Here is a 20,975-nt window from a genome sequence, read left to right on the forward strand (position 1 = left end):
TGTTTATTAGTTAATCATTCACAGCTTCGATCAGTTGGAATATATTTTTCCTTTTTTATCTCCAAATATATTAATGGATAGCTAACAAATTAAGCTCATTCCATAAATTTTTTTTCGGTTTATACGTATTCCAGTTTTATTTATCTGTTGGCGTTTTTTTTTTTAATATACAATTTGACGAATTAAAACTACTGCCATGCACAAACAATTTTATGCTATTTAAAAAAACTACTTATATTTGTAGTAAAATTTGTACATTTTTTTAGTTTGTTAAGAATATTTATTATGTTTGAAGATTATAAAGTAGTTGTGTTTTGGTCCATAATATCTCATTAGGTTTCTTGAAGCTATTGGTTTGGCCACAAACGTTACGTTACCTACTGAAACTCAAAAGAAGAGAATGACTTTGGTATGATCCTAAATTTATGTTTAAGAGCTTTTGATAATTCTCTCCTGCATTTCCAGAAAAAGAACCACTAATTCTTCACTAAATAGAGAGCTCTGTCATTTGAGTGCCTCCAGGTTGTTCTTAACCTTATCTGAATTAGCTAATCAAATATCTGTCTACAAACTTTGAAATCTAAATAAATAAACTGTTGGGAGGGGAACTCTATAATGATAATAATAATAATAATAATAATAATAATCTTGAACGAAACCGTTTTGTAAAACACTAGAATTAATGTAAGAAACTGCTGATTCACCTTTTCACCTAATATGAATTGAGTAAGAAGATACATAACCTACAATCTCAGAGCTCTCCTCTGTATAATAATGACTTGGGAGGCTACATCATGCGAGCTTTTGGTGAACAGACTCAGCCTCACCTCGGTTGTTGATCTGACCCGGGTGCTGAGGAGACACTTGGTCCTGCACCATTTTCTGGTGGTGGGGACGTTCCCCACTGCTCCTCTGGACCTGGTGGTTCGATCACGTGGACCCCACCATCAGTTAGTCCAACTGCAAATTGGTTTGGTTCAGAAGGATGAGCTGCGACTGTTGCTGGATATACTCTCGAGCTGTTCAAAAAAAGAACAGATGTTACTGATGTTGTGTTGGTCTTAACACCGAAAAAGTTGAAATATTGCAGAGGTTTCTTACCTCAGGTTTGAAGGCAAATATGAATTGGGACCAATGCGGCACTTCAGTTGCAATGTTGTTGCCGTCAAGATATTCACACTTCCATCATCAAAGGTTGCGTAGATTGACTGGCTATCACATGAGTATACAGCATCTGTGACTGAACCACTTGACTCCTTCGGTATCCACTGCATTAAGAGGGAAAGAAACAGATCAGGCTTTAAAGGACATTGACAAATCAGATATATAAGGACATTAACAATTCATTGATGTCATGCTCTATGAGACATTTTAGCAGCAGACCTGCTTCATGTTATCTAATTTAGGAGCCTCAAATATGGCTAACTGGCTGGCATGGATAACAAGCACATGTGTCTGGTCGTGATGGAACTGAACGCGTGTATGAGCAAGTGGGTTTGGTGAATGCCCGCTTGGAATTTGTATCTGTTTGCTAGCTTGCTTTTCCCATCCATCCATGCTCCATACACAAAGCTATACAGATAAAAACATTTATTTTAGGAAAATGATAACATCGCAGATGAAAGAAGTGGCAGCGGGAATATATTACAACCAATACAGCATATAAGCATACCTGAGAATCAGCACCAGAGGAGACAAGAACATTTAGAACGTTTGAGAATGCTAAACCAGTCACTCTCTTCTGATGACCTTTCAATTTACTTTTAACCTGCATGGTTCATTACCATCCAAAAGCTGTTTTCAATATTTGTTTCCATGACGAACTTATAAGTCTTTTTAACAGTTTCAGGTGAGTTGGGATACCTCATCGACTCTGACATTATAGATTTGAATAGACGAGTCATCCATTCCGATAGCAATAATATTATTGTCTTGAGGATGGAAGGCAAGGGAAGTCGCTGCTGGAGGAGGCGCCATGAATGTGGTCATCGTCTACAAAGAAAACAGAAAAAAATAAAGTAAGTGATGAAACACAAAGCTTAAAGCCAACCAGAGGAACACTAGGACATGGACGGACCTTAAAAGTCATCATGTTGAACAAGGAAATTTTTCCTCCTGAGGCTGACATGACATAAGAATCATTTTTTGAGAGTGCAAAGCATGGAACTACATCTTCATTGTTTCCCTCGCGTGTGTCATTTGTCATTAGTACTCCACTAGATGGCTGCCAGAGTTGTGGTGGGACATTGCTGTTTGCCTAAACAAGAAAAAACCATACAACAAGCTATAACTATCGAGTTCCAAATCCGTCATCCAAATCCGCCACTAGACGTTGTATCAAAATGACTATGATGTACCTTTCCTAAAAGATTCCGCTCACTCTTTTGCCATTTCCATAATTTATGTGCAGCATTTTCTGCTAATGCCAGTATAGCACCTCCAGAATTTGTATATATTAACTTAACAACCTGCGTTAAGAAACAAGATGACATTATGACCAAGATAAGAAGAAAGTGTCCAAAAAAAGGGCTCCAGAAATAAAATCTATGCAAAGGAAAATTAATATTAGATATCCAAAGGATTAAACATGACTTAAGCTTAATTTGAGCAACCTGTTAAAATATAGAATTGCATATATAATGAAAGGTCATAAACTAATTCTTGTAAGGAAAGGTCTGTAACACAGCCTAGTTGGAACGAAACAGTAACATGTTTGAAAATAGATTGGATACATACTCTTGCTGGTAGCAGGCTGTCAGGAAGCCGCAGAGTATGAAGCTGGGAACGTTCGCTGATCTCTGTCAGCTTCCAAGTCTTTGATTTCTCTGCTTCATCAGGGATTCTTGGTTTGACATCTGGCATACTGCGATTATCTCCATTCTAAAAAAGAATAATTGTGAATGAAATTAGCAGAATTTCAGTTAAGTGACAGTGTTTTCTTTTGAGGTGTTTGCATGAACTTATCAGTTCTGCTTTCATCTCTGTCAACTTCACTAAAGAAACGAAGTGGAAATTTTAAATGGTCAACTATCTACAATGGGATGATATGAAAATATCTAACGAATACACTATCTGAAAATAATTTACAGGTGTGATTACCATTCCAGTAACAGATGCCACTGGTCCACTTCTTTCAGCCATAGATAGACTCATTCCAGTGCTTGAACTTGGAGGGCCAAATGTGCCAACAATAGGACCCTAAAAAAAAAAAAAATGCACTCAGATCAGATTTGTTTTTTTCTGCAATTGCACCCAGACAGAGCAGAAAAGGGAGATATAATGACAGGTGTTTACCTTTGCGACTGAACCAGGAGGAGCTCTAGAGCTGTCAAGGCCACTGTTTGCCATGGAGTGCAAAATCCTGGAACCTTCAGCATTCGCTAGTATCTTAATTCCATTATCAGTAGTTGAGACAGCCAGCAGCGTTCCTTCTTTATTAATCCTTAAGCAAGGCGAAGACTATTGATATTAAGTTAGCAACCAATTCATTCAAAGGACAATAGACCAACAGCGATTGAGATAGATATAGATAGTTACCGGCAATCCCCCATCTGCAGTCGTTGTACTCAATACATCAACACTATCCATATCCCAAAATTTGACTTGGAACTCATCACCAGCTACCAAAAACTTGTTCTTCATGGTATCGAACTGGACAACCCCCACAGACCGTTTCCCCAGTCCAACATAAGTCCGCTTCACAGCTCCTTCACTTTCATTCCATTCAACAATGAATGATTCCCCCTCCTTACTCGTACCACAGGAAAATAATCTACAAACAACAAGAAGATAAAAAAATATGAACAGAAGGATGGGTATAGCATAACAAGGAATATAATATTACAGTGGGAATCATTTACCTAGTCCCATCAGCACAATATGCCATTGCCGTGCAAGATCGACCGGGAGCATCATAATCCACTCTAGAACCCATGTTGTCATATAACCAAGCCTTTATTTTCCCATCAACAGCAGTTGAGAATATGAACTGAAGAAAAAAAAAAATCCCCTTTATAACTATCTCAACGGCCAAAAAAACCTATAGTGCACTAAAAGATGTAGAGCCCCAAACATAAAATTACTCGCATCACTATACAGAAAAGTACAAGAAAACGAGTTTCAATCTTAAACAATAAAGAAAGAAAGAGTGTGCTGCAGATGCTTCCATTAGCAAAAACATAAACTTGGCAAAAGCTGCAAGTATGGGTAATTTGGAATTCTAGTTGAGCAACAAACACCAAATAGACACTTAAGTAAACTACTTCATCTCATGGAATGCCTTAAGAATAGCGAGCAAGAGACACTTTATGCATTCTACATTACCTGAATATTCTCTTTCTGGTGTGGGCACACCGAATAAACAGGTGCCTCATGACCTTCAAAGGTGTGCAATTTATTTCCGGTGACAGCATCCCAGACCTGTATAGAAAGCATTTATATACTGGAAGCAGGATGGTTTCATTATATAAATGCAAAAAATTAAGCCAAGATGCAAACCTTAATTGTCTTGTCTTCTCCACAAGTCACAACACATAATTGCTGGTTTGGTTGGGAGAAAGCAAGATCGTTGACATTACCAGCATGAGCATCAATCTATACGGGTAGATAAAAAAAAAAACATCAGCGTGTTGGGAACTCAGCTATTATAAAGATCCAAAAATGCTGAACAGTGATATAAACATATATCCACAGATCCAAGAATGCTGCTCAGTGATAAAAACAAACAGGACCCAAAATAAATAAAAACTATATTATCAGAATACTACAGAAAAAGAAAAAATAACAAGCCAAGGAACTATAAATTCTTCCAGTGTAGATTCCATGCTTATATCCACATATAACATTGAATATCACAAAAAAAAAACATAAGAGGATTAATGATAACCTAATAGGAAAAGAGGCAGACGTTGGTGCAACCTCACAATCATATATAAGGTCATGAGTAAGAGACAAACCTCTAGATGATTCCGTAAATCATCGCCACCATGATATGAATATATATGCACAATATGCTTTGAATATGCAACACCTGCAATAGAAAGTAGACATTACAACACTGAATTTACCATAAAATTTATACGACGACCACTCCTAAACTCATGAGAGACACAAATACTTGACTAAACAGTACAAACGCAGTATCATTGAATGGCTTACCCAAAAGACCTCCATCAGGACTCCAAACAACTCGGTTTACTGCTGCAGTATACTCGCTAGCAAGTGAAGCCTAATGCACAAGAATGAAATCATACAACGGGTCAGCAAAAGGAAAAGATGTCCTTGAGATAGTACATGGCAATAGTGAAACTTTATGAGTTGTTCCTCACTAGAAAGAGAAGAAAATCCTCTGTAGTTCTAACTACTTAACAAATATTCTACTCTATTTATCCTTTAACTGTCACATTAGATCAATAAAAAGAGGAACTATACCTGAAGATTCACAGTGCAAGAAGCAAGATCCCAAACTTTAAAGCTTCTAGAAATAAGCTTCTCCCTGCTACCCACCTCCCAAATTGCGATATCACCAAGATTGGTGCCAACTAGGAAACAAATGTAAATCAAAGATAATGTTAGTAGATAGATAGTACGGAGAAGATAAAAATTATGCTGTCTTGTACAAATTTTTCAAGATTCTATAATATAAGATAGAATAAATCAGAAGAATGATGCGTGGTTCAGTGGAGAAAACCAACCAAGGAGCATAGTCTGCTGTACTGGGTGAAAATCCATACTCTTAATGGCAGATCCCTGACTCAGAATCCTGCTAACATTTTTGGGTAAGTCATCGGTAGAATAAGTTGCATGTGCATGGCTTTGCCCTGGATATGTGACTGGCAAGACATTGACTGGAAGATTATTAACCTGCAAAATGTTCTAAGAAAATTGTGACTTCTAAGATATTAAAGAGAACTTAAGCTGAAAAACAAATAAGGAGCCGTTATTACCCCATCTGAAATACCAAAAGGTCTGGGTCTCTTCAACACACTTTCAGAATCTGCCGTCTGATAATCCATTGATAGGCTATTATTTGGAGGAGTTCTGGGACGCTTTAACATAGACACTGCAAGGAGTAAGTAAAGAATATAGATTATGATAAGGTATCTAATTGGCAAACAGACAAAAATAGATCTCTACAGTATGGACTACAAAAATAACAGTAGAAAGAATTTTAGACATAAAACAGCACCTTCAGGTTATCTGACATTAAGATAGTTTACTACTCTAAATTAACATCCATAAACAAGAGTATTTTGAAATCAAACAAAACGCCACATATGAGCATATTTCTATCTCTGTTATCCACCACGGAGACAGTTTACCACTACAAGTCTGGGAAATGTGACACAGTAAATATATTTCTATCATTTCTTGCAGTTCAGGCTATCAAAGATGCCCAAAAAACCACCCAACCCATGGTGATCTAATCAAATGATGGTATCTTACATAACCATATAGCTAATACGGTAAACTAAATCTTTAACCAGTCGGGAGAACATTACCAGCACTGTTGGGGGCACCTAAGCCTATAGGCCCAGCAGAAACAGTAGGGTGTGGTACAGATGGATTAGGCATCCATCCTGCAAGAGATGTTGTCAGAGGAGCTGGTGTTGACTGAAATGGCTGTATCAAGAGCATATAGGTTATAGACTACAATGTAAAATTCATGTGCTAAAAACTAATCCAAATTCCAACAACAGCTTTAATTTTAGAACAACTTACACCGTGAGCACCTAATGGTGGGAAGCCTCCAACTTTAGGGACTGAACCCATTAAATGATTGGTTGTCTGGGAAGGAGTGTGTGCACCATTTGGATGCCCACATGTATGGTCAACAAAGAGTGTTTTTATATCCGGGTTAGGTCTGGGATTCTTGCAAAGCTGATGCTGCCAGTTTAAACTACGATTTAGCAGAAGCAATATTCAGTTAGTTGTTCTACCAAAACAAAAAACGGGAGAGAAGCAAAAAGAATAAAATAAAAAGCTCGTACCTTTGATTTATTAAGGTTCTCAACCTTGAATTCTTCAAACTGGGAAATTGAAGTTTTTCTCGGAAGAGAGGATTTGCCTCAATCAATTTTTTAAGTTCCCCCAGCATAATACCTCTTGCGGATTTAGTATCTCCATACTTGGACAGCTGCTCATTTTCCCTTGGAGAATGCAAGAAAAATGGATTATTAATAATAAAAATCAACATCACAAGAGCATGGTTTTTAATAATCCAGTGATCAAGTAATCAACTCAACAATGAGAAGCAGTAAACATTTTCATTAAAATTTCTCTCTTCCATACTAATTTCAGACAAACATAATACAGGGGATAAGAAAGTAAAGAATGTACCTGAAGTTTGTTAAGGTTAAAAGCATGGTAATCTCCTTAAAAAGCTCTTCGTTGAATGTAGAGAACACTTTTAATTCCTTAACAAGAATTTCAACCGCCTTGGCATGATCTTTCCTAGGAAAACATAAGAAGAAACAGAAGGGAAAATCTATCAGCAATGCGTACCCTCAAAGCCCCTGTTACTCATCTCACATTGGCATCTAATAGACGAAAACGCAAAGAAACATACTTGTCAAGTGCTTCAAGGTACTTCTGCTTGCGAATCTCGAAAAAAATCTTCATGGAGTATCGATTATCATCTACTTTAGTGAATCCAGAAAGGTACTTCTCGACATCGTCCCACTCACCAGCAGTTACGCTGTCTTCAAAGTACCTCATGTTGAAGAAAAAACCAGACTCCTTCTCCAACCTAGTAGAAAACACACACAGCACAAGCCTCAGCAAAACAAACCAAAATCAATTTAGAAACGCAGATTTAAAAAATTCAAAAATTCAAACTACGTATATCATTTGAGAGAAAAAAAAATCAATACTTGACAAAACACATTGAACTAATAATGGCGATTAAATACAAATATATTTAGTTAAAATACACAATTCGGATTATACACTAGTAACGCTACTCTAATCCCGACAATAAAACACAGCAGGACCACAATTAAACAAATTAAAGTATGCAGGGAAAAGAAAAAAAAGAAGAAACCTGTGAACAGTGTCTTTGAATTTCTCTTCGTCGAGAAACTGAAGTATCAAAAAGACGAGTTCTCTGCTGAGCGACGACATAATAAGAATCTGCTCCTCCTCTCCTTCTTCTTGTTCTACTAGTCTCACAAAGTAACAGATCGATCACAATACCACTCATGAAACACAATCACGAGAATTAGGGTTTTCAAAAATTAAAAAAAAAATAAAAAAGAATTTACAAACACATCATCCTCACACCCATTAACAAAAGAAAAACAGATCTAAGGAAAAAAAGAAAAACAAAACGAAATCGATCGAATTGAAGAAAACGAATCCCCCTCTCCAGGTGGCACGAGATGCGCACGTGCGAGAATATTCGAGAGAGAGGCTCCCGAGGAGAGGATAAAAGAAAAGTTTTTATTATACCTGGTGGTTGAATTTGACTTTGAACAAAGAGATAGAGAGAGAAAGAGAGAGAGAGAGCGAAGAAGCAGAGCGAAGAAGAAGAAGAAGAAGACGACTTTGGAGAACAAGGAGAGAGAGAGAGAGACGTGGGGAGGGGCTTTGGGCTATTTATGGCGATGATTTCTGATGTTGTCTCGTTTTCGGAGTTTCCTTTTCTTTTTTTTTTGGATTTATTTGTTTTTTCCATTTATTATTATTATATTTTCTTTTTAATTGTGTGGTCGTTGGCCCTCTATTTTTAATTAATATTTTGTTTTTATTAATAGAAGCGTGTATTTTGTAGATAGAGGAATTTATACTCCCAATTAATTAAAACAAAAAAAGTAAAAAGGAAAATGTTAATCTACTTCGCACCCCACCTCCCCCATAACTATGTACAAAAAAAAAAAGCTCCTTTTTATTTATTTATTTTAATGACGTGTAATTTATGTTGTTGCGAATCTAGTACATCACTGCTGTCTATATTTTTATTAATGCGCTCTCTCTCTCTCTTTTTTTTTTTTTTTTTCTCTCCCAAACCAATTACATAAAAAGTAGAGAATCTGATAAATTGGTTTATTTCTCTTTCTGTGTAGAATTTAGTGCCATAATTATATTTATTACTATTATTTACGACATCCACTAACTGTCAATCCTTATTAAATATATTTACAAAAAAAAACATTTTTTATTATTTGGAATTGAGAAGAATATCAGTAAATCACAATATATTATCTGTTAATTTCCTTTTTCTTTATTTTTATTTATAGGAAGCAAACAAAAGGTAAGGTTTTTTTTTTGGATTATTTACTTTTAGAAAATATAAACCCATACGTGGTAACAAATAAGTCAATGTAAAAATGTGTATTTTTCTTTTTTATTCTTGTAGTAATCATCTGTTACTGTTTTTGTAACGCAATTCCATAAATAGATTATGCATGCATACTACTCTTTTTATTAGGCTTTTGTGTAAGATGAATGTGTTAAATTATCAACCACACAAAGTTACAATATACATTGCAAGATATTACAAATTACACACGACACATACATGCATATTTCTGCAAAAATATTTCCTAAATATATATAGTAAACTTTATATATTTTTATTAGCTTTTGTTTTTGGACAGTTTTGCTTTTTATCAGGATAAGTCAAATTATAATCGGTTTGGGCTTTCAAGTCTAGCATATTGAAATTGGACTGGCCCAATTGAGATTAAGGCTTCCAATTTTGTCCCACTTATCATGTTTTTTCTTGAACAATCAAATCCACTTTGACAATAATGGCACCTACAAAAACAAAACTATCAAATCATTGCAATTAATTAGCAAACGATATCTCCTTAACCCCATGTTAGTGAAGCATCATCACCTCAAATGAAGCTTCAACTACTCAACTTCTGATCAACCTGATTAGATAGCAATTTATTAGTAAACGTAATGATGTTGTTGTGCCACTTCAATTCAAATTTCTGTAACCAGAGAGAGAGGCCAAACAAATATTATTTGATATATAAAGATCGTAGAATCTTCTATTTCTTTGTTTAATAGTATTTCAAACATAGAATATAAAAAAGAGTCTCAATGAGTTGTCGTCACTCACCATCAGACGACCCTCAACGATGACAACAACAACAACTTCAAATTTAATAAGATCAAATACCCCCCGACACATATTAATATACACATTTGTAATATATACAGTTTGACCTTATAATATACACTTTTGTACAGCGGATTTTCTGTTATTTTTTTAAATGTTAATTCTTCATTTTTATCAAAAAAAAATGTATTATCATTTTATTTATTTATGTATGATTTTTTCTGTATCAGCTTTTTTTTTTTTAAATTTAGTTTCTGCGAGAAGAAAAAATGAAGCGTGCAAAAAGCTTAATAGACCAAAATAAATAAAAAGTCTATTACGACTAATTCTCTCGCTCTCTGTTTATCAATCTTACATCGAGACGAAATTAGAGCTACTTAGGATTGTTCTATTTTGCTGTTACCTTCTCCAGAAAAAAAAAACGTACGAGGAAGAATCTAAAGACAGAGGGAGCTGATTATAATTTTGTTTGGGTTTATTCGGAAGATGCAACTTTTTAATAGCTGTTGTGGAAAAGGATTTGAAGGGTATGTATCTTTTGATGTCCTCTTTCATTTTATGGATTTGTCTGATGTTTCGTTTGTTGGGTTCCTGAAAAATTGTGTTTTTTGGTTAAATTGGTTATGGTTATTCACCTTGATTAGGGTTTAAGATTCAATATCAGTTTTGAGCTTATTCTGAATGTAAAGTTTGTTCCTTTTCTTTATCTTCATTACTATGTATATATGACCTGATTGATCCTACTTGAGAGTTTTATCATAACTTGTAATTTGATTGGTTTTATTAGGTTAGTCTTACTTATTCCTTTTGTAGCCGCTATGATTGATTCAACTGTTGTGCATTTCATAAAAAATTTTCTGTTTCTAAATGTATTGATGAATCAATTTAAAATGGATTTTTTTTTTTGAGGATACTAAGTTTGGTTTGATGTGATATGATTACACAGGAAGAAGAAGGAAAAGACAGAGCCATCTTGGAGGATATTTTCATTGAAAGAACTTCATGCGGCCACTAACAGTTTCAATTACGATAACAAGCTCGGTGAAGGTCGATTTGGTAGTGTGTATTGGGGTCAGCTATGGGATGGATCACAAGTAATTGAACCAATCTTTTCTCTTTTGATCTAAAGTTTTGTCTAGGACTTGCTTTTGTTAAAACTTTATGTGAGGTTGATGCTTTTGTCTTTTTTATAGATTGCAGTCAAGAGATTGAAAGCTTGGAGTAACAGAGAGGAGACTGATTTTGCTGTGGAAATCGAGATTCTTGCTCGTATTCGTCATAAGAATTTGTTGAGTGTTCGTGGCTACTGTGCAGAAGGACAAGAACGTCTTCTTGTATATGAGTATTTGCCCAATTTGAGCTTGGTTTCACATCTTCATGGCCAGCATTCAGCTGAGTGCCTTTTAGATTGGAACAAGCGGATGAAGATTGCCATAAGCTCTGCTCAGGCCATTGCGTGAGTCTGAAAATCCAAAACCAGATATTCTAAGGTTAATATGTCACAGTTTTTGACACTTTGTTTCTTTGCTCAGCTATCTACACCAGCACGCAACCCCACATATTATCCATGGAGATGTGAGAGCTAGCAATGTGTTGTTAGATTCTGAATACGAAGCTCGTGTTACAGATTTTGGATATGGTAAGTTGATGCCAGATGATACTGGAGATGGAGCTACCAAAGCCAAAAGTAGTAATGGGTATATCTCACCAGAATGTGTTGCATCAGGAAATGAATCAGAAACAAGCGATGTGTACAGTTTTGGCATACTTTTGCTGGTACTTGTTAGTGGCAAGAGACCTCTTGAAAGGCTAAATCCAACAACCACGCGGAGTATAACCGAGTGGGTTTTACCACTAGTTTACGAAAGGAAGTTTGTTGACATCGTTGACCAGAGGCTGGGTGATGAACATGTTGAAGAGAAGCTGAGAAAATTAGTCTTGGTAGGGCTAATGTGTGCTCAGACAGAGACAGAGAAAAGACCAACAATGTCTGAAGTGGTGGAGATGCTGATGAATGAATCAAAGGAGGAAATGTGTGAACTTGAAGCCAATCCGCTTTTCAAGAATCCATTTAGCAGCAACGAAAACAATAGAGAGCAGGTTGCAGAGGAAATCTCAGATGTGATTTCAGAAGACAAGGATCATCATCAACAACAACAACAACAACCATAGGAATGGCTAGGCACATAAATTCATTTTCTCAGATAATTTTTTCATAATCTTCTGTTCATATTTGCTAGTTTTTCTCTATCACTGGTACATTGTCCAGAGGCCTTGCTTCTTTTTTTTTGGGTGTGTTTCTTCATTCATAATGATCACTTATATTGGAGTTTGTACGGTGTGGTATTGGCACATAAAAGGCAAATTGTGATACTTTTGGTTATTCTTCAAAGATTGAATCTTTTCTTCTGGATTATACAGTGAAACTTTCTCACAACTAACAGATGATCTTTTTCACAATGAGCTGAATTAGATATACACATATTTCCCAATCAGTTCTGTTTCTTGGAGGAAGATGATGACAGGATCAAAAGGATAACAGAGATTACAACAGGAGCGATGATAATGAAGAGAGCTTGAGTGAGATTAGGCTTTGTGATCTGAGGGAACAAGACACTTCCGTATTTGATTAAAGCTGCGCCAGCCACTGAACCAACTCCGAGCTTCAGCAAGTAGTTTAAGTCCTCCTGTAGACAGAGGACTTATTTGTATATTTTGAATTATTTGAGTCCAAAAACTTAAATAAAATGTCATGACTTTTTCGATCAAATTCAAAATACAGGGGGCTATCTTATAATTTTGAAAATTCCTTGAGCCCTCCAATACAAAAAAAAAAACAAAAAGCTCCACAGAACTGACCTGAGCCCCTTGACCGTTATCGGCTTGTTCCGACCGCTGATCGGAAGCCGTAACACGAAATGACCCTCTTGCCCCTGAACTGCTTGAAGGATTTCGAAAAATAGTTGCGAATTTGACACTACTCATGGTCTTCTTCTTCGTGGGCTCTAAGCTCCGGTGAAGAGAGCTAGAACGAGAAAGCGTCGGAACTCCAATTGCCATACCGGGAACGAAGACAGAACCTGACATCTTTCTCTTCTCTCTCTAAATCTAGTCGCACACAGTCTTGTGAATGGCGTGAACAGAGAGGATAAGAGAGACACACACGCCTAACTAAAACACATTTCACGTTTTGCGTCGGTTCTTGAAGCTCTATATCGCGTCTTAAACGCAAACACAAACTTTATATCGCGTCTTTCACGTTTTGCGTCGGTTTTTTTTTAACACAATTTTTAAAAAAGAAGAAAGTGATTTTGGGATTTGGACAAAAAGTATATACTGTATACTACAGTTCTCATGATCCTGCCGAAATTGCTAAGATGAGACACGTTACCGAATAATCATCAATTTTAACTTACCCAATTTTGGGTTATCTTTAATTGTATTCGACGAACTATTTGTGATTTTTAGATTTTCAAATACTTAAAGTTTGACAATTTTTGTGATTTTTGAAACGATGAAAAAGAAGAGAAAATAGTGAAGGACCCGATGGATACTAAAAAATGGAATGAGTTTTTGGATTTAGTATGGTTAGATCTGTAACTTTTAAGTTTTAATAACGGTAGATAGATATGTACATCCATTTTCGATTTTTTAAATAAAGAAATTATTATTTTTGGGTCAAACTTTTATTAGAATAACAATGTCCCAATATGGGTTGACACCAAAGATTTTAGTCCACATTTGTGGAAGTTCAATAGTTAATTCTCTAAAGATCTAGAAACAATGTAAAATTGTTCGATCTATCAAACCAAACGGTGTCGTGTTCACGAAACTAATCTTGCCATTCCTTTCATTCCCCTCGTAAGTCGTAATATAAATTAATAATGATGTAAAATTTAAGTAAGGTAAAACTACCATGTGTTTTTTTTTTCTTTCCAAATTACAAATTTGCTACAAAAAATTTCTTCCCTTTTTATACCGAGGAGTTTATTGATAATTTTTCACAAAAAGTTGGGTTATTTATTTCCTTTAACTCATAAACGTTTTTGTTCGAAATATTTAAATAACCAAAAAGAAAGGGTAAATATTTAAAAGATTTAGGAGAATCTAGTTAAAATATTTTAAGACTAATAATATTCTCGTCTATCACTTAAAATAAATGGAAAAAAATTTACAAAACATAAATCCATAAGGATTAGGACTTTTTTCTTTTTTCCTCAACGAGGATTAAGACTTTGCTTTATTTATATAGATAGATACGCACTAGCCCGGGGCACGAAGCGAATATTCGGAAAATTTGTGATATTTGTTATTTGCTTCGCTTCGACCGAATAGTTGATTTTGCTATTTGCTTCGCTTCGTAAATTTTCGAGTATTCGGAACTTCGAATATTCGAATATTTTTCGTAATATTTGCGAATTACTTGCTTCGCTTCGCTTCGACCCATCTAATTTTTTTTGAAAACTAAAAACATATAGTACACAAATATAAAGTGCAAAATATGAGATATTAGAAGTTCATGTTTGACATGTTTTCAAAATAAGAAGAAAATGTAACCACCGTCCATAGAATTCTCACATTTTATTTTTAATATTAATTTTTTTAATAAAGTTTTATTTGCTTAAGAACAACATATAGCAAAAAAAACCAACGGACCAAAATATAATAATTTGAATAATAAGCCTATAAGATATATACCCAAATCTATAAATACACATATTTTATATATATATATATATATTATAAAATGATTTATATAAATACATATATAAATATACGAAGCGAAGCGGATATTCGGTAATAAGAAAATCAATATTTGTTATTTGCTTCGGTTTTTACGAATACTACATTTTCATATTTGCTTTGGTTCAATATCTTATAGATATTTGAATTTTTCGAATCGAATCGAAACGAATATCGAAGCGAAGCGAATCTAACGAATATTTTGCCCAGGGCTAATACGCACCGCATGCAAAGTTACTGAAACTTAGGTAAAATGGCGTCGTCGAGAAAAAGGAATAGAGCTTTGAGTCGGATAAAAAGGAGACAAGTCAAAGCTATTGATCCTTGTGTAACAAGCACCATCGATGACTTACCTGAGAGCTTACTGTTGGTAGAGATCTTCTCAAAGCTACTTAATCCCAGAGATGTCATCGTTTGCAAAAGCGTGAGCAAGACGTGGAATTATGTGCTATCTTCTTCTTTTCATTATAACAAGTCCTTCGCTTTGATCCTCAACACACAGCCTCCCTGTGCTACAAACGACACATGCTTAGACGGTTGGAGAGGATTCAGTTTAAACAACTATATCGATCCTGAGTTTAATCATTCTCCGGTTTGTGTTCTAGCCTCCTACAAAGACGTTTTGCTATGCATGAAATATAACGGTCCAGGTCGTAAGCTACTATCACAATACTACATTGTGAATCCTGTGACAATGCGATGGACCCGTCTTCCTGATACTCGCCACGAGTTCAAAGTATATCCTATCGGGTTATTAGGGAATGACTCAACGAGCAGGTACTATGTTGTCAAGCTACTATCGTCTACACCTTCTCAACTTAATCTTTTCATGTTGGATTCTAAGCGGGGTCAATGGAAATTATATCGTATCAAGCATCCGCCTTGGTCACAGTCCCGATGGTGGCCAACGCAATGCCAGGCCTTGAACTTTAACAAAGCTCTACATTGGTTAGCCCACGACGGACCTATTGTAGCTTACAGCCCTAGATATAGGCGTCAATGCATATTCATCCATCGTTCCCAAGAGATGCGCCATGCTTCTTATGGTGACGGCGCGGTCGTTTCAGAGACCTTAACCGTCTCCATGGGCCATCTCCGCATCATTCAGCTCGTTTGCTATCCCTTTCCTAGTGAGTTACTAAAACCTATACTTTGAAATTATAATTATAGCTAGAAACTAATGGTAGTTAATTTTCTCTCCTTTTTTTTTCTAGATGATCATCACCATGTTTCTATTTGGACACTCGTGGATTACAAACAACCCCTGTGGAAACAAGAGCACGACTCTGTCTATTTCAGAGACATGGTTTCGGGTATCCCGTGGATACAAGACTACATGCGGGAATATAATCTGGAGACAACTAAGAAACATTACATGTCTTTCTTGTCAGTTTTCATGGATAGAAAGCCACGTTCAGAAACCAGAGAGCGCATCATTTTTCCACATCCTTTACTTTGCCACCCAGACAATCCTCTCCTCGTTTACTTATATTTACCTGAAACCATTGTCTCTCTTGATGTCGCAACAAAAAGGCTGCGTTTAATTACCAAAGACATCAAAAAAGGCATCCGTGCTAAATTTTTCGGATCCGAGTTAGGATATGACATGGTGATACCAATGACACTTCACTTAGATCCATCGTTGGTCTTGGACCATGAGCGTGTGTTGCTGCCACCTCGTAAGAGAACAGTCTGTTAGGTAGGTATCATTGGAATTCTAGATGACATGATCATCAGCTTTGCGATTTTGCACAAAGATAGAAGAATAATATACACAAAATACATAGAATATGTCTTTTCTATTATTTTTTAATCTTTTCTTTTTCATTGTTTCTTACTTTTTAATTAATGTATTTTACGATCATTTTGCAAATTCCTCTAAAAAAATAAGATGGCATAAACTTGAGAAAAGTGAGTTTTCTCATTATAATCAAGGTTGCATCATATCGACATATAAATCTGAACGGTTAATATGATCTTTTTGTAACCCAAAGATTTTTGCGGTGTATAATAAAAAAAGTTTGCCTTATCTCTCGCTTCATCATCTCCAATGTTTGGTTTTAAACATCGTCGAAGTCTATTCGAAGAGGAGAAAACTCTGGTGCACTAAACATCATCACAATGTCAGTTTTACACTTTATTTTATATCTAGATATATACACTTACTAGAATTCAAAGATTTGTGATTCAACCCATGCCAACATTTTTTGTTTGTAAACCAATATAAACGCAGACGCTAACGCATAGTTTCTAGAAAAACCTGATAAAATCATATCTCAAGGATCTTGCTCATAACAGTTCTTGCTAATTCACTACTTCCTTCGTGCTCTTCTACTTCCTCTTCTGTTCCGGCTTCTCTGTGTGAGATTACACGTCCAGACAAAGAGCAACGAAGAACAGAGTTAACCTGCTTCCTTAATCTGGCATTATCAATCAGGACCTCCATCAGCATCTTCCTTACTACATCATCTGTTCCACGATGCCCTCCCGATGTTAGCTTCAGCTTTTCCACTTCCTCTGAGAGAAGCTGTGTCTGTTTTTCAAGAAAACATTAACTTTTTGCATCTCAACATGCATAAACTCAGAATAAATAAAAAAGCATTTGGTTAGTTAAACATACCTCAGCAATTAGAAGACCTATTCGGTTATCAGATGTTGCTAGTAGCTCGATGGCTTCAGATGGAGATGATGAATCCATTATTAACTTACTTTCTTCCTCGATGTGGAACTTGACACTGCACTCTTGAAGCCGATTTTGTAGAACATCATACTCATGAAGCAACTTCTTGTCTGCGGCGTTTGCAGTTTCTTCTTTATCCTTCTCCCGTTGAACAATTCTCTGAAAATTGCAGAAGATTTAAGCATTAAAATTGCCAGATTTTCCAATTGTTGGAAGAAGATTTTACTGAATTAATAAACTTGAATAAATCTCCTGCAACGAGCATTATTACCTCCATCTCTAGTTTTTCTTTCATTGTGCGGCTAAGCTCTTGTCTCAATTCTAATTGAGTGATTCGAAGAGATTTGACCTCTTTGACGAGTACTTTCAGCTCTGCTTTTGATTTCACTTCCAGCTCTTCATGGTCTTTATGAAAATTCTCAATTTTTAGGCTTAGATCATTGATTTGCTGCAGCAACATCTGATTTTCCTGAACAAGTGACTGATTTGCAGTCTCAATATGTGCTTTCTCGTCCTATAAGTCAAATATAAAGAAAGACATCTATTATTAAATGCAAATGAAAGTTATATTTGAAAGAAATTCAGAGAACCCAAAACCTTTATAGAGTTCAAAAACGATTCCATATCCATGCATTGCTTGCGGAGTTCCTCCATATCCCACTGAATTTGAGTAAATCTTTCCTTTTCATCCAGAACTGTTTTCTCCATACCTTGCTTGCAGCTCTCCCGAGTTGTTTCAAGTTCAACCTCTAAATCTTTTACCTACAAGACCAATCGCGAACACGCAAAGCAACATATTTCATCCATTCAAAGACTAAAGGACAAAGGGGAGAACAAACACGTGTGATGTTTTGCACACCTTTGTTGATAGAAATTGTCGAACAGCTAACTCCTGATTCAGCCTTGAGATGAGATCTTCCGTGTCAGCTTTTGCTGTTTCAAGTCTCTGCTTCAACATATCAATAACCCTCTTTAACTTCTGTCTCTCCTCAGATCGAAGTACAATAGCCAGACTGTTCTGAGTCTCAGTATTTTCATTAATGGCACTATATATTTTACCATGAACTTCATCATGAATATCCATAGAGCATTGATTAACTAAATCAGGTTCCTCAGGAGTTACAATACTCTTTTCTTGAAACTTTCTGTCACTTCCATCCAACCTCTGAATTCCAACTCCACTAGAAACTCCCCCTCCGGTAACAGTACCAGTTTCTGCAGCTCCATTAGTAATAGAAAGAAATTTTCTTTTTTCATGGACCAAACTTTTATCTAAAAGTCCATATTCTGTGATTAATTCATGCCAATCAGTGACATCATTTTCAGAAGTTGAATTCCTTGAGATAAGATTCTGGAGACTAGCTTTGTCATACTTCATTGTTGAGGCATCAGATGTCTCATCAGCAGAATCATTGCCATGATCCACGATAACTGTTGAACTACCAGGAACATCAGAGCTGGTGGTAGGTAGAAGTGACGGAATGTCCCCAGAGGTAACTTCAGTTTCTTGATATTCATCATTAAAATCTGTAGAGAGTAAAGAGTAAGAAGCAAATTAATACATACTGGCATACTGCACATGCAATATATTATATATGCAAGGTTTTCAGACAATATTACATTATCAAACTATTCATACGTTGCACATGAACAAGAGCTCGGACAAATTCACTTCCTATTATATCATTAACAAGAGAAAAAAAAACCAGAACGAAAAGAAGAGCACATACAAGACCTGACAGCAGCTTCTAGCTCAAGGAATGTTGCTATCAGAGCGCTTCTGGATATTTCGATATCTGACAAAAGTCTATTCATCCAATCTTCCAGAGAGCACCTCCTCTGCAATAGACTAAATATTTTGAGAATATTTTTGCAGTCACTAATCTTAAAGTTGAGAGAATCGATATGTACCTCTTCCAAAAGTGTCTGGTTTTTCACCCTCAGAATCTTCTTTGGTGGTGCCTGGGGTAAGCTTTTCTTCACAAACTCCTTTCTAATCTGAAAAAGGGAATTTAAGATGAAAACACCATAGCCCAATTACAATGTTTGAATATCATATCCAAGCAACTCATAGTTGTTTGTAGAAGCGTAGTATGATTTTTTCGTTCCCATAGAGAAACAAATGAGCAAGCCAGAACTAAGAAAGGGGTAGTGAGAAAAGAATGTACTCACTGAAGAATATAACTCCAAGAAATCATTGAATCTTCTAAGTATCAGCCTAGCAGAGGTGATTCCCTCGGGAGATTGTATCGCCACTTGCACTCTAAAAAACTGAAAATGACAGAAGTATAAGCCTAAGACTAAGAAAAAGCTGTTACTATTACCAACATATGATAATTGATGTGATCAGGTGAAAATTAATGTATAACTGATCCTGTTAAACCAGGAAAGAAGATAGTGTGATTCTAGTCATGGTAGTAGAAGACTGACTTGAAAGAGAAAAAAAAAAACAGCAATGTGTAAAGATAATAAATACACACCACGGCAGGATCTGAAACGCTTGACTTGGGAAGGTCAACCCAAGAGGGGACAGTGACACAGTAACTCCAACCAGTTCGAGAATCATGTGGCCATACAGTGTTCCGTCCTTCCTAGGAAAAATTTACACTCAAAGACACAAAACTATTAAAACAAAGAAGTATGTTTTCATCATCAGGAAACAAAAAGTGGAAAATGAAACCCAAATCTAAGAACGCTTACGAATTCTAAATTAAACCAAGAATGCAAGAGTAGTACAAAACTATGACAAGACAGGGAAAAAAAAAACAGAGGATAACAAAACTTGTGTCAATGAATCTATTGATTATTCCCTTACTCAAATGGACCAAACCATTCAACGTGAAAGAAAAAATTTTTTTTAAGGGAATGTGGAAGCAATCTTTCAAAAGTTAAGTCAGCTATGAACAATGAAGCAGACTAGTACCAACTACAAAGGAGAAGCTACCACCATTTTAAAGAGTGCAGATGTTCCATAAGAAACTAAGCACTATTACACCAAGCAAAATCAAACTCATGAAGAAACTAACATCCCAGATGAACTCAAATGGAAACAAAAAACATACCCAATGACGAGGAGGAGCACTCCAATCCATCCCCAGAGGTAACGGAGACCTCCCGTCATGACGATGCGGCGGAGATATCCTCGAATCAGTATCATGTTCTCGTCCATTAGCTCCGTCGCGGCTGTAGCTTACGTAGCGGCGATAATCGTCGTCTTCGCCCCCTTGGAAGAAAGGGCCAGGCGAGAGGAAGCGGTGAGATAGCGACTCGCCGAAGGGACCGGAGACGTTGTAGTTAAAATCGAGAAGAGAGAGATCGTGCCCGTAGAGATTCATACCTTCTTTACTCACTTCTCGCTCGATTTTTGTCAAAACTCCATTTTTAATGTTCTCTCATACCCACCGAGTCAAAACGGGGGCTTTGATTCACAATATATATTTTAAGTTTTAGTATTATACCAAAAAGTCGTTCTGGTCGAGTGGT

At 36.1% G+C, this 20,975-nt stretch overlaps 5 protein-coding genes and 1 pseudogene across 6 annotated transcripts; 3 read left to right on the forward strand and 3 right to left on the reverse strand.

The window, feature by feature from the left end:
• Window positions 1-611: 611 nt before the first annotated feature.
• On the reverse strand, window positions 612-8,559 carry LOC17890580 (topless-related protein 4). Of its 2 annotated transcripts, none has more exons than XM_006296792.2 (26): window positions 8,449-8,559; window positions 8,042-8,156; window positions 7,568-7,747; window positions 7,339-7,452; window positions 6,990-7,148; window positions 6,721-6,898; window positions 6,501-6,621; window positions 5,946-6,061; window positions 5,694-5,862; window positions 5,431-5,540; window positions 5,158-5,227; window positions 4,956-5,029; window positions 4,498-4,593; window positions 4,324-4,419; window positions 3,861-3,988; window positions 3,538-3,772; window positions 3,295-3,459; window positions 3,100-3,198; window positions 2,737-2,880; window positions 2,358-2,468; window positions 2,078-2,257; window positions 1,864-1,992; window positions 1,673-1,768; window positions 1,384-1,572; window positions 1,102-1,268; window positions 612-1,019 (listed from the first exon to the last, which is right to left on the reverse strand). In XM_006296792.2, exons 2-26 carry the CDS (start codon window positions 8,119-8,121, stop codon window positions 824-826), a joined length of 3,402 nt encoding a protein of 1,133 aa, XP_006296854.2. In that variant the 5' UTR covers window positions 8,122-8,156; window positions 8,449-8,559; the 3' UTR covers window positions 612-823. The 2 variants fall into 2 exon arrangements, with proteins under 2 accessions (XP_006296854.2, XP_023641292.1); XM_023785524.1 differs by having other exon boundaries at window positions 8,042-8,159.
• Window positions 8,560-10,354: 1,795 nt separating this feature from the next.
• LOC17893078 (PTI1-like tyrosine-protein kinase At3g15890) lies at window positions 10,355-12,482 on the forward strand. The gene is made up of 4 exons (XM_006297925.2): window positions 10,355-10,596; window positions 11,016-11,163; window positions 11,263-11,525; window positions 11,602-12,482. Exons 1-4 carry the CDS (start codon window positions 10,556-10,558, stop codon window positions 12,239-12,241), a joined length of 1,092 nt encoding a protein of 363 aa, XP_006297987.1. The 5' UTR covers window positions 10,355-10,555; the 3' UTR covers window positions 12,242-12,482.
• On the reverse strand, window positions 12,462-13,256 carry LOC17892063. Its single transcript, XM_006298711.2, has 2 exons — window positions 12,929-13,256; window positions 12,462-12,756 (listed from the first exon to the last, which is right to left on the reverse strand). Exons 1-2 carry the CDS (start codon window positions 13,154-13,156, stop codon window positions 12,562-12,564), a joined length of 423 nt encoding a protein of 140 aa, XP_006298773.1. The 5' UTR covers window positions 13,157-13,256; the 3' UTR covers window positions 12,462-12,561.
• Window positions 13,257-15,065: 1,809 nt separating this feature from the next.
• LOC111831433 lies at window positions 15,066-15,186 on the forward strand (annotated as a pseudogene).
• A 320-nt stretch (window positions 15,187-15,506) lies between these two features.
• On the forward strand, window positions 15,507-16,511 carry LOC17891149. The gene is made up of 2 exons (XM_006298994.2): window positions 15,507-15,942; window positions 16,027-16,511. The coding sequence occupies exons 1-2, from the start codon at window positions 15,507-15,509 to the stop codon at window positions 16,509-16,511; spliced, it is 921 nt and encodes a 306-aa protein (XP_006299056.2).
• Window positions 16,512-16,890: 379 nt separating this feature from the next.
• On the reverse strand, window positions 16,891-20,863 carry LOC17890861 (PX domain-containing protein EREX). Its single transcript, XM_023786948.1, has 10 exons — window positions 20,555-20,863; window positions 19,973-20,083; window positions 19,665-19,763; window positions 19,404-19,490; window positions 19,223-19,331; window positions 18,352-19,019; window positions 18,090-18,254; window positions 17,764-18,006; window positions 17,433-17,651; window positions 16,891-17,345 (listed from the first exon to the last, which is right to left on the reverse strand). Exons 1-10 carry the CDS (start codon window positions 20,825-20,827, stop codon window positions 17,082-17,084), a joined length of 2,238 nt encoding a protein of 745 aa, XP_023642716.1. The 5' UTR covers window positions 20,828-20,863; the 3' UTR covers window positions 16,891-17,081.
• Between the last annotated feature and the right edge of the window lie 112 nt (window positions 20,864-20,975).

The sequence above is a fragment of the Capsella rubella genome, unplaced genomic scaffold, assembly GCF_000375325.1.
Source record: "Capsella rubella cultivar Monte Gargano unplaced genomic scaffold, Caprub1_0 scaffold_3, whole genome shotgun sequence".
Classification (NCBI taxonomy): Eukaryota; Viridiplantae; Streptophyta; class Magnoliopsida; order Brassicales; family Brassicaceae; genus Capsella; species Capsella rubella.